At 39.6% G+C, this 12764-nt stretch overlaps 1 protein-coding gene across 3 annotated transcripts in view; it reads right to left on the bottom strand.

Moving 5' to 3' along the window:
* MAPK10 (mitogen-activated protein kinase 10) overlaps positions 1 to 12764 on the bottom strand; it is an 89323-nt gene that overhangs the window by 44183 nt on the left and 32376 nt on the right. For all 3 annotated transcript variants that reach the window (XM_041412093.1, XM_041412094.1, XM_041412095.1), the window contains 2 exons: positions 2487 to 2616; positions 561 to 619 (listed from right to left, as the gene is read on the bottom strand). In XM_041412093.1, coding sequence (XP_041268027.1) covers positions 561 to 619; positions 2487 to 2616 — 189 coding nt within the window. The remainder of the gene's footprint in view (positions 1 to 560; positions 620 to 2486; positions 2617 to 12764) is intronic.

Raw genomic sequence — 12764 nt, 5'->3', positions numbered from 1 at the left:
TGAGAGAAACAGAGGTGTCTGAGAGGGTAAAATATGCATCCCCATGCAAAATGCCTTCAAAAATCCTCCTCAGCTTGCATGACTTCACAAAATTCTCTTTACAATTAATTGGTTACTCCTGGTATCAGACTACAGAATAGGAACATATTTCCATGCAATGTATACAGAATATATCAAAGACAGAAAGATAAAAGGAGAGCAACAATATAAAATAGAGAATACTTAAAATTTAATTCACAGCAGGTTTGTACTAGGCACAGTAGTGGTTGTCCAGCAGGGTAAGGTTCCAACAGAGATGCTGATTGTCTTCTACACCTACCCCTACTTCCCCAGGCAAATAACATTACACCACAAATATGAAACTGTGATTTTTCACCTTAAATTGTCAAAAGAGCTCCCAATATGAGAATTCAGAATATTTTTCTACCCACTAGACTCACATTATCTTTTTTAGAGGAGGCTACAATCTTTGTATTTTGCTGAGTTTTTGCAATCAAGGTAAGCCATAATGCCCCACACATCCCTAAAGCTTTAGTTTAATTACTGTCCCTGTTACTTACACATCCTGGAACTCCTCCAGAGATTTCTGTGGTGTGAAGACATTTAATAAACTTATAATCTGAAAAGCAAAGTAAGACAAAAGAGTAAAGAGAAGTGATATACATAATCAGTTGAATCTGTTCTGAACTGTGTTAAAGAATAAACTGTTTTTTCACTGCTCTATTTATATTAATACTTCTCACTTTATGGATCTGTAAAAAATCAGTAGCATTCAAAACAAAATACCACAGGTCTCTCAGATTTCTTTTAGGTGCACTTGAAATCATCTGAAAGAAGGATAACCAGTGACAGAAAAAAGTGCTAAGGGTGAGACACTCCTCTCAATTTTGAAGTTGCAGGTTTGAAGATCAACTTCAGCTCAATCTAGCACAACAGTCTTTGTGCTACAGCCAGAATTTTCTTATTTACGAGTAATGCTAATTTGAAGGGACAAATAACCAAGGACCACCTTATCAGACAGTAGTCCTTCCTTCTCTCTGACATGGTCTCAATTCCTTTGAGGGCACAAGCATGCACATGCTGGCTGACACAAATTCCATTGTGAGTGGTACAAGTTTCATTAGAAGCACTTTGAAACAGAGACCCCTGAGCAAAGACACCTTGCATAGTTCAACTCCTTTCTTCTTTCTCTTCTTTGGTGAGCATTTTTGTTTGGTTTATTTTAAACGAGCTGGGCTGCTGAAAGACACTGGTAAGAAAGTGTGAAAAAGAATAGAGGAAACAATGTGACCCCACAGATCTGGATTTCCCCTGTTTTCCCTCTGTGCTGGTAACAGGGGTAGACGACATCAGCGCTGCTGCCATGAAGGCAACAACTGAATGTCTCCTTCCCACCTCCATCACCTCTTCAGGTTTTCAAACAGAAATTGTTCAACATTCTTTCTCTTTACTCCACATATTCTGACTGAATCCTACCTCTGCAAAGGTGCCTTTACAATCCTCTCCTTCCTCTGCACTTCTTTGTACAGACAGAATAAAGCTCTGACCCAACCCATGTGGTGCTGTTAGCAGCTGTCATGCACCATGTTTAAAATTTTATATTTAAAATTAGTGATATTCCTGCTGCCCCTCTGCTCTTTCCAGTCCATTAAAAAAACTTCTCGCTCATCCCTGCATTTTCAAATCCTCATGCATTGGGCTGGCTGAGGGTAGCTTCCATCAAGACAACGGGGAAGAGACAGGAATAGTCCTGATCAACACAGTGGGAATGTAAGGATAAATCACTGCCCAGAAGTGAGTCAAAGACACTGTAGTGTCAAGTCCTGCAATTTGCCATTTTAGGATCAGTCCTTTCTCATTCCATGTGACCATGTGACTGAGAACAAGTGTAGAATCTCCCCTTGCATCATATTCTCTTAAGTTCATTTATGCTTTGCATAAGGAGAAGGAGTCATTGCAAGATCTGAGGGACAGGTAAACATTGCAAACTGAAAAATTATCTCCTAATGAAAAGGAAGAGGCACACAGGTATGGCAGCAGGAAATCTAGGAGGTGGAGGAAAATGAAATCCCTGAGACATTCCCTTTATAATGCAGTGTGGCAATCCTACATATTTCACTACAAAAGAGTAGTTGACACAGTGTCAGGCAGATAGTTCTAAAAGATAATGGATAAAATTAACATACAGCCCTGGAATAACACTCTTGGTGCAGTATAGGAATATTTTCATTAACTATGACATTAACTAAATGATATATAGTAGATGGTTCAAGAAGCAGGAAAGTCTAGAACAATCCCAGTTTCTCAGAGCCTTTGAACAAACACATGGAATACCCTCAGTCTCTCCTGTGGGCATGCAGTACCAGACAGAGTAGCCCCTGAGCATAATTTTCTTCTAATTTCTTCCATTTAAAAAAGGATCCCAACAAAACAACTCCCTTTCTAACACAGCAATGCACATACCATTTCTCCTGCTGAACACTTACATTTTTATGATTCACACACTTCATGAGGACCAGCTCCCTGTAAGCTCGCTTGGCATGAGTTTGGTTCTGAAATGGTCTGCTGAGCTTCTTAATGGCCACGTTTCTGTCAAGGACGGCATCATATGCAGCACTGTAGTGATGACAAACACAGGGGTTATGCATCTTAGAGGGTATCCAGCACTTCTCATGGAAAATTCCTGAACCTCAGGTCTACCATTTTCTTTTTTTTTTTTTTCCATTGAGAAAAATACTGGGACAAAAGCAGAGTTTCTAGTAAAAAAAAAAAAAAAAAAAAAAAAGAGATCAATAAGAAACATGTAGCACCACATCAGCAGAAGACAGCATACACCACTACTTCTGAACTTCAATTCCATTGGAAATCAACACTTATTTTCAAGAGGTGGAGGAAAAAAAAATAAGTAACTTCAGATAAAAATACAATAAAAACTGGATGAGAAGGAAGTTGCTTCATAAAGAAACTCTCTGTGCATGGCCACAGCAGAAAAGGGTTTTGCTTCTTCTGTCGCAGTTAAGAACACTTTCACAATGTGGCTCAAAAACCAAGTGCCCACTTACCCAAAATGAATTTTGTGTTTTCCTTATGATATTTCTAATGGAATCAAGTTATTTAGTCATTCTTTGAGACCATATCATCCAATTCCAATAACATACCTAGAAACAGAACCATTTCACAAGGATTTTTACCAATTCCTGGTAACAAAAAAAAATTTGTTACATGCACACAGTTACAACTTTTGAAAATGAAGAAATACATTGTTTGCAAAGTGAACTTTTAAAGCTGGGGCCCTAAAATGCTCCTTAAACTTTTATGTTTTTCACAACCTTCAGCTATTTTTATAAATGTTACTTCTTATGTATTTGAAACACTTATTTTGGTGGTTCAAATCGGACTACATAAATTCTGACTTCTAAATACCATAAAGCATACTAAGTTCTAGAAGCATTCCCAAATGGACAGCATCCTCAGGCCCTCTTCCTGATTTTTCCTTTTACCAAGAAAGAGGAAAGGCATGACATGAGTTTTCTGCTAGTCCATGAAAAGCAACAGTGTATTTCCCAGGAGATAAATCAACCAAACCACCCATTGTTCTAAAAATTGCTTTCCTAAGCATGAAGTAAATATTGAGAATCCAGCAAAATTTTTTCTCATTAACCCTTATTTACTGCAGGCACTCAGAGACAGAGGGTAGCTAACTAAGTTGAGCAGAAAGCATGCAAGCATCAGAAGCTTAGTCACAAAGCCAACAAAAATACACAGCTGTTCAAAATAGGTAAGAAACTGTTGGTAATGTTTGTCTGGGAAACCACACAAGAAGAGGAGAATCAGAAATACTGAATTTGCACTATGTCTGCATAAATAACACACCAAATGCATCCCACAGATAAGAACAGAGGTGATGAGAAGTTTTGCAAGGATTACTTTTAGGACTTATTTAGGAAGTCTCTTGAGAGTGGGTCTAGGGAAGTGATCTTTCCATGGCCACATCTGAAGTTCTGGGTGGTACTCCAGGCTCCCCAGCATTAGAAAGATAAAGACTGGAGCAATTCCACTGATGAGCCATGAAGATTATTAGGGACTGGAATATCTGTCATACAGGGAGCAGCTGAGTGAGCTGGAGTTGCTTAGCCTGGAGAAGGCCTAGGGTGGATTTTATAAATCTCCTTGAGTATCTGCCAGGAGGAGTAAAGAAGACGGAGCCAGACTCTTCCAGTGGTCCTGAGCAATCTGCTCTAGTTGACTGTGCTTTGAACAGGTGGGTTGGACCAGGTGTCCAATATCATCCATTCTGTCAGTTGGTAACAATTCTTTATTCTATTCATGAATCAGGCATGTAACTTGCACGACCCAGCTAGTCATATGCATAAACAAAGATACTGCACTCACCAGTTAAACCATACAAGCTGCAGCTTAGGTGACAAGGCTATGAGAGATCCAGCCTGACTTCATTTCTCTCTAGCCACAGAATTTCACTCAACTAAACATTGTGTTAGGAGGAACATGACGTGTGATTTACAGCCTAACAGCATGTAGCAGAAAGCAAACCTCCTGTAGCAGCTGTCAGAACCGTGTCTCTCATTCTCATGTAGTTCAGCCACAACAGGGCATCATAAAGGCCACAACTAAAATACCCTTCAGTTCCATTAAGAAAGCATTGAACAAATAAAATGCAAAGCCCAAGGATTTAAATAAACAGGATCTTTCAACAGTTAAATATTTTGTCCCTATTGTTCATGAACATATACTGTAAATATACTTCAGCAGACAAATCTCTCAGCTAATCCATATTACTTGATCACCCAACTTCCTTTAGGATGAAAAGCCTGCATAAGACTCATCTGAGCTGTGTAAGAGTACTGTGAATAATTTTAATAATATTTTTTCATATTTTAATCTAATTAGCTACATAATAAAATTACTGACTAGGAGTTAGAAAACAACAAAAGTTTGTCTGAGCAAACATTTTCCTCAGCTTCTGATCTCTGTTTGCTTTTCTGAATTTTCTCTCTCTGTCAAAGCAATAGACAAAACCATCAATCTAAAATCAGAAAACCAAAGGCTTCTTAAACAGTTGGCTTTTATGATCAATTCCTGGTCCTTTGCATACCATGGAAGAACTGAAGTTCCTAATCCTTTGTAGAGGACATTTACTTTGAGACACAAGGATCTTGACTGCAATTCTATCATGGTCTTCTATCAAATGGAAGGTGTCCAACTACTTGAAGAAGTCAATACATAAATTCATTGCACTGTGCTCACCAGAAAAAAGCTTTTGTTTACAGCCAGCCAACTCTGCACTTCACTACAATGAAACTACAGACACCAGATGTAGGTCCTCTCTCTGCTGCTTGCTACAGAAAATCCTTACCTTGGAACACCAAAGTTAGTATTGACGATAAGCCTCCTTAAGAAAAACTTCAATCACTGGCAGAAGAGTGGCTGTATAAACACGTGGCTCCAGGGGTCAGGAATAAGAGCGAGAGTAATGAGTGTCTGTGAACTGTGGTGAAAAGGCTGAGTACGAAAGTCACTCTAAATCTCAAATAAGAGGCTGGACTTGCACCTAAAAGAGTTGCTCTGGAAACTATATCATAACACCTCTTGCTCAACTGTGAATTTATTCTTTAATCTGTAGAGTTTCTTGATTTTATAGCAGACTCTATATTACCCCTGGTCTTGTAATAAAATGATAGCTTTATTGCAACATGAGCTCAGAAAAATCCTCAAAGTTTACTACCATGTCTCTGGCAGCTGTACAGACAGAAAAGGCAGTAAATAAACTCTTTCCCCATAAATCCTCTTTACAATTAGTTTGACATGGTAAATGTTAGTGCCAAAAATGCCTTTTAAAACTGTAAATAATTTGAAACAAACCTATTTAGCAGTGATAAAAAAACTAGTGAATATAAATTCATGACTGCCAAGAGATATATGTAATCACAGTTACTTAACAAGGCTTTTTGCTGACTTTGGCAGGAAAAAATGAAACTCCTCCCAGTCAGATTTTCACAAACCCAGGTCATCATTTACCTGGGTAAATTTATATTCATCATAATATTCTGTGTGAGCTCGGACTATGATGATCAATGAGCAATGATCTCTTGCCATGCACTTGGAGGACCAGGCATTCATTTTTATACCTATTTTGAAAAGAAATGGAAGGCACTCTAGTTTCACATCCAAGTTTCTATTTCAATAGACACTTACCAAATAAATACTTAAATTTATTCCTCCCATCTTTTCTTCAACAGGGAAACTTAACATTTATCAATTCAATTATAGCCTACCCGCCAGAACAGACTGTTAAACCACAGAAAATTTTTTAAAAGTCAACTCTTAGGTTCTTAGGATAATAAAGGATACCCTGAAAATCACATTTAACAAGAATGCTAATGATGGCTCATCCTCAACCACCAATCACCACCAATATATGGAGTGGAACACCTTCTACAGAAATGCTCAGATATACATCTAAATGTGTATGCACAGACAGATAAAAAAGAAAAGCATATATGAATCCTTTCCACAGCAATTTCTCTGTGGTAATTTCAAAGCCCTTGGTTTCAGGCAACTATCAGTATTGCAGTTTCTGAAAAAGTAATTTATAGGAATGACAAGAACCAAATATTTTTCCTATGTCAAGCAAAATTTCTGTAGATGTGTTTTATGAAGATTAACCATAAAATATTTCAAGTGCTTTACATTCTCTCTACTTGCAGTTTCCTTTCAGCCAAGTACTCCAACAAAAAAGAGTGAAAATGTTATTTTGCTTCAAGCAAACTTTTCTAAGTAGGGTTTTTTGGGTGGGTTTGGTTTGTTTGCTCCTTACATTACCCTCATGTATCAGTCCAAATTTTAGAACTAAATTAGACCTCTCATTCTTAACTTGTTTTTTCTCCTCTGAACATATAACTTCCAAGTTTCTAAAGGCAGATATTCATAAAAACAGTGCATACTCTGCTCTTCAATAATTACTTTTAAAGAGAAAAAAGTTATTAGGGTGAAAAATCTCCAGAAAGTATATTTAAATATAGTGAATGTTTTCCATTAAACTAGTAGAAAAAGAAAATAATTCCATACATGCACCAGGGTGCAGAAAGTTTGCCCCAAGTGGTGCAAGTCAAAGGCCACTAAAACAAAAAGCCTTTAAATGTCCTTATTAGGTTTGGAAGCAACCCTTTGTGCTGAAAATCCAAAAACAAAATCCAGTATAACTGTACTGAAGTTTCAGACCTCTTGTTAGGAATGGCTACTATACTCTCTGGATCAGCTCTATTCCCTCTGAAAATGCAGAGAAATTGAGACAATATTCAGAGCTGATGCTAAAGAAGACCAATACATTTTCATAATGGATGACTTCTGCACTTTTCTTACTGCCAGTTATGGTTCCGGCCTGTTTTTTTTGTGTGTTTCCATCAGCTCACAGCTTCTTTCAAGCCAGTGAAAACAGCCAGATTATAAAATATAACCAAGCTGCCTCCCCAGCTGCTACACAAGTCAACATTTTTTTTACTATCACCAGATTCCAGTTTCACAGAATAAATAAATCAATTGCCAAGATTTTCCATGAGGTTCCTCACCACTACAGAGATTATTGATGGGGCTCAAAGTGTTCCTTCCTGCATTCCACATGCAATGTGCATGTGAAACATGCATGCGAGACGTGATCTATTATCCTGTGTTGGAAAGAAGTAACATGAGAGAGGACTGAAGTGCCTGAATTGTTTGGGATTATCATCCCAGTCCTCAAATGAAAATTCAGCATTGCTGTCAAGATTAATAGTGAATTCTCTAGTGCTTAAACTTCAAAGACATGCCACAAAAACTGGAGGATTTTAAGAAAAAAAGTTCAAAATGTGTGGCTCTATTTTTACATGTCAGCATTTTATCAGGAAAGACAGCTGGGCTCACTCATCCCCTCCCTCACCCTGCTTTGGATGCAGCCCAGGATGTGTTTGGCTTTCTGCCAGTACCCATGGCTGGGTCATGTCCAGCCTCTCATCCACCAGCACCTCCAAGTCCTTTTGGACAGGGCTGCTCTGGATCTGTTCATTCCCAGCCTGTGCTGATCCCGGGGTTGCCCCAGCCCAGGTGCAGCATGTTGTACTTGGTCTTGTTAAAGGTCATAACCCTGCAAATTTGCTGAGCTGCACTTGATCTCTTTGTCTGTGATTAATGAAGATATTAAACAACCCTGGTCCCAGTACATATCTCTGAGGGTCACCACTTCTCTCTGATGTCCATCAGGACTCTGAGCTGTTGACCACGACCCTCTGGATGCATATGTCCTCCCCTCAAATCCACCTCTTTCCAATTTAGACAGAGGGGTGCTACAGGGAACTGCATCAAAGGCTTCACAGAGGTCCAGAGAGAAGACATCTGAAACACTTCCCTTGCCCACGGATGGAGTCTCTCCATCCCAGAAGGCCACAGGGTTGGTCAGGCAGGGCTTGTCCTTGGTGAAGCCGTGGTGGCTGTCCTGAATCACCTCCATGTCCTGCATGTGCCTTAGCACAGCTTCCAGGAGGATCTGTTCCATGATCTTCAGGCACAGAGGTGAGGCTGACAGGCTGGTGGTTCCCAGGGTCCTACTTTCTGCATTGTTTGTAGCTTCCCTTTTTCCAGTCATCTGGGACTTCAGCTGTCTGCCATGGCTTTTCAAATCTCATGGAGAATGTCTTGGCAACTGCATCAGCCAATTCCCTCAGCACTCTGGGATGCCTCCCATCTGGCCCCATAGACACATGTACATTCAGGTTCCTCAGTGGCCATAACCTGATCTTTATTTACAGTGGGAGGGACTTTGCTCCCTCAGTCCCTGTCCTGCTGTCCCTCCACTGGAGAGGTGTGGGAAGAGAGGTTGCCACTGAAGACTGAGAGAAAAAGTTGGGTACCTCAGTCATTTTCTCTCTGGTAGGGGTGTTTATTACCTGGCTCAGTAGCTTACATGCTTCCATGCAAACACGAAGTCCAAGCCCACAAATCATCCAGTCCCTTCACTCTTACCCATGAAGGATTAAACTGTGTCATTGCTATATTCATAGCAGTCCAACTTTGAATCTGTATTGCTCATTCTTTGTCAATTACTATAGTCATTGCCTAAAATGTCAAAGCCAAGCAGCCTTTTGCAAAGATAAAATTGGAAGCAGAATTCATTCATAATTCTAAGGACAGCTAGATCTGAAAAGTTCTCTGTGAAATCTATCTCACAATTTAGTCATGCTGAGGAGAGCTCTTATCTGCCAAAATTTCAGATGGGAGGGTCTGAAGAAAGGTGTTTGAGCCATCATATGTAAGACAATGTAAAAGAAGCGGCAGGGATAAAAAAGGATGGAACACTTATTTTTAATAAACATATTTACAACAAAAGTTTGTTATTTTTCTAATTATGTGAGCTGGTGATGCCCTAACAAGAATCATTTTACAACCCACCAGTTATCAGTTGTGCATACTGATGCAAGATAAAACTCTTCCCATAGTAATTTTCTCTTGCAAAGACAGTGGGGATATAGGGATACAGTGGGAAAGGCGACATGGAAATAGCTATAAAGTTCACACATTGCCTGGCACATGACTCAGTGGGCTCTGGTTCTGTTTGCCAGGAGATTAAAATATTCATGAGGATGCTGAGTATGGAGCATGTTTACATACTTCTCATCTGCATGTGCTCTGCTAATTCTTTGTACTTGGCTCGGAAAGCTGCTCGGATGTTTAAGACTTTTCTGAACAGTACCGTAAAATCAGTAAGCACTTTCTGGTCTTGAATGTCTCTTGTCACTAACTCACTACACAGTCTGCTAGCTGCCAGGAGCTTTTGTTAGCTGCCAGCCTAGGAAATTCAACCTGGGCAGCAAAAGGAGCCAAGTTACTTCTCCATTCTGCTTTAAAAGGGCTCTAGACCAATACATGTGAAGCATGTAAGAGATGACAAGCTCATGGTTTCCAGAGTGTCCTACACTACTCACTCTTGGCATGCTCAAGGATTTACCAAAGCCAGAGCAAAGTAAAAAACTGGAAAATGGACCAGAGCTGGGGGTACTTATCAATATTCAGTGGCAGGAAACTCATGGACAAAAGAAGCTTAAGCATGATTTGCAGGTAAACCATATTAAGTAGATGTTTGCCCCACATCTGGAAAATGGGTATAAGACACTGAATTTGGCAAAGAGATCTGACATTTACTGCTCTGAACTCAGCAGGGAATGTAAACTTTGGACAGTTTTCAAGATTGTTAAGCAGCATAGCCAGAAAAAGTCCAGTTTCCTTGTTTAACAGCAATTTTAAAGACATGGGAAATATGGCATTGAGGTAGTCTGTACACCTGGCAGAAGCTGAGTTCCTACCACATTCATACTGTCAGTCACATGATAAACCTGCCATTTTTTGGACCTACAAACTGGAATAGAGACCAGCTACTATCTTACTATTATCCCCTCACAATCATAATTTAAAAGACTTGCTTGCTTGCCTGACAAACAGAACAAAAGCTGTCACTTGACTGAATAAGAAATGCTATTTCATTTTTCTTGCTGCATTTATCAAACTATTAAAAAACAAAATTCAAGAGTGGAATAAAAGAACAAAAGCTGTCACTTGACTGAATAAGAAATGCTATTTCATTTTTCTTGCATTTATCAAACTATTAAAAACCAAAATTCAAGAGTGGAATAAAAGTGTACTGCTACCAATCCTTCACCTACAACGTGGTAATCATGGGAGAAAAAAGGAAAGACGTTTAACCCTAAAAGGCTACTCAAATTCTAGTTTCCCCCCAAACTAACACTGCAATCTCTACAAGGCTGTTCAAAGCACACAAAACCAGCATATTTTATCTGCTTTATAACAAGCCAAAGTGTCTTTTTCCAGTGGTAACAAAATGAAAAATAGAGGTAAAACCTTATAAAGAGAAGGCCATGTAAAATCAGGCTCAGACCTGCTATTTTGGCTAAGTAGAAAAGGACTATGGAAAAGAGACTCAGCTGAATTAGGGGTAGAAAAACAAGTTATATAACCCTACCATGTTCACATCATGGTGTGTGGTGGTTGGCTGAATTATGTTTGTTATGGTTTAAAGCTATGTAACTGAGAAAGGCCTGACTGCTTAAAAAAGCCTGGCTATGTAACTGAGAAAGGCCTGACTGCTGCATTTTTCAATAAAGCAGCTCTCCTTTGCACCTGCCTGGGGACTCTGCATCACTCCGGACCCTCACCCCACTATTAGGTTTTTGAGTTGCCAGTTACCAGAAATTTCAAAACTTAGATGTGTAGACAGAATTTTAAAACACGGTATTTGAAGCCAGAAAAGAAAAAGAGATAAAAAACCAAAACCATCCCCTCAAAAAAATCCATCTAAATAACACCCACAAACAAACAAACCAACCCCTCAATGCCCTATGTTTGAACTGCAAAGGGACTCCTTCATTTCAGTCTCCCTACTTTCTGCTTCTCTTTCTAACTCTGTTATGTCTCTATTGCAGACTCCTGCCCATTCTGCTGAGTTTTCCCACTCATGCCATGCCAGACATGCCTTGCATTGTTCACAAACCTCACCCAGGCTTCACACAGAATGTCTTGTTTCATACTGTCTTTCTATCTTGCACAACTTATTTTTAACTTTTTTGGGCTCTCACTGGCTCTTATGATTATCCAAGGACAGGTCCTGGGACCAAGCACAATATATTGCTTTCTGCAAAGAACTGTGAACATCTGTAGGCTACATTAATCTTAGAGAATAAATATCAGCAATACATGCTGACAAAGAAAATTTAATTACCTGAGCTGCATTTCTTTCCAGACTGATTCTAGCTTTTCTATTTCTGGTTTCACTTCTTGTTTGGATACCCACCCTTTTATTTAGGTGCTCTGTCCTACTGCCCCCGCCTCCCTGATTCCATGTGGCCATGGCCATTCTCTCTCTCTACCCCAGGAGAAACCCCTTGGTCCTAAGAGGGAACAGAAGTGTTTTGTGCAATTGGTCTCATGTGAAACACATGGTGATCAGTGATGATGCAGCAATGGTGTTCATGTCAGTGGGGATAGGATTTCAGGTGAATGACACGGAAGGATAAGCCTGAAGTCTCTTAGGGAGCAGCTACAATGCACTGACAGTAGTTAATGCTAATCCTGCTTTTCCAGGAGGAGCAAAGAGAGCCTTGAAAAAAATCTGTCCAATAAGTTGCATCATAGTAGTGACCCAGGACAAATGTGAGAAAAGGGAGATCTGTCAGCGACCAAAAGAAAGCTTTGATAGTGTAGGAACAGAATGTGACATCTGTAAAGAGGGATTGCAAACATCACTGTCTGATAGTAAAAAGTGTAAATTAAATGGAGTTTCTAACCAACCAACACAGAAAGAGCTTAAGTTTCACAATCACCAGTTACTTCTCTGCAGACACAGAATTTACTAACAGCTGACACATTTTTTAATGGCTCCAAGGAGACCACAGGTCCAGCCACAGCTATGAACAAACCTGCTCTATGCCTAAGAGTTGTAGCAATCCAGCTGGAAACCCTGGCTGCCAGCTCTCTCAAACGAGCCTGACCCTGCCTTTACAGTACTGAATTTGTGACCAGGTAAAGGGAGCATTGCTGCCAGGGTTCACAAAAACAGATTGCACAGAGACGGTTCTCTCAAAACTTATTTACCTTTTCCTCCATAAACTTGCAGAGCATAAATATGGAATAGATTTTGCCTGCTTAACTGTTGTAGTCATGGAAACCATACGAGTTCTTTAAGGAGAAAGGAGTCAAAAAAGGAC

Source organism: Onychostruthus taczanowskii, unplaced genomic scaffold (assembly GCF_017590055.1).
Source record: "Onychostruthus taczanowskii isolate IOZ18803 unplaced genomic scaffold, ASM1759005v1 scaffold38, whole genome shotgun sequence".
NCBI classification, from domain to species: Eukaryota; Metazoa; Chordata; class Aves; order Passeriformes; family Passeridae; genus Onychostruthus; species Onychostruthus taczanowskii.
Note: the sequence above shows the minus strand (reverse complement) of the source record. Positions and strands in the feature narration are given on the sequence as shown.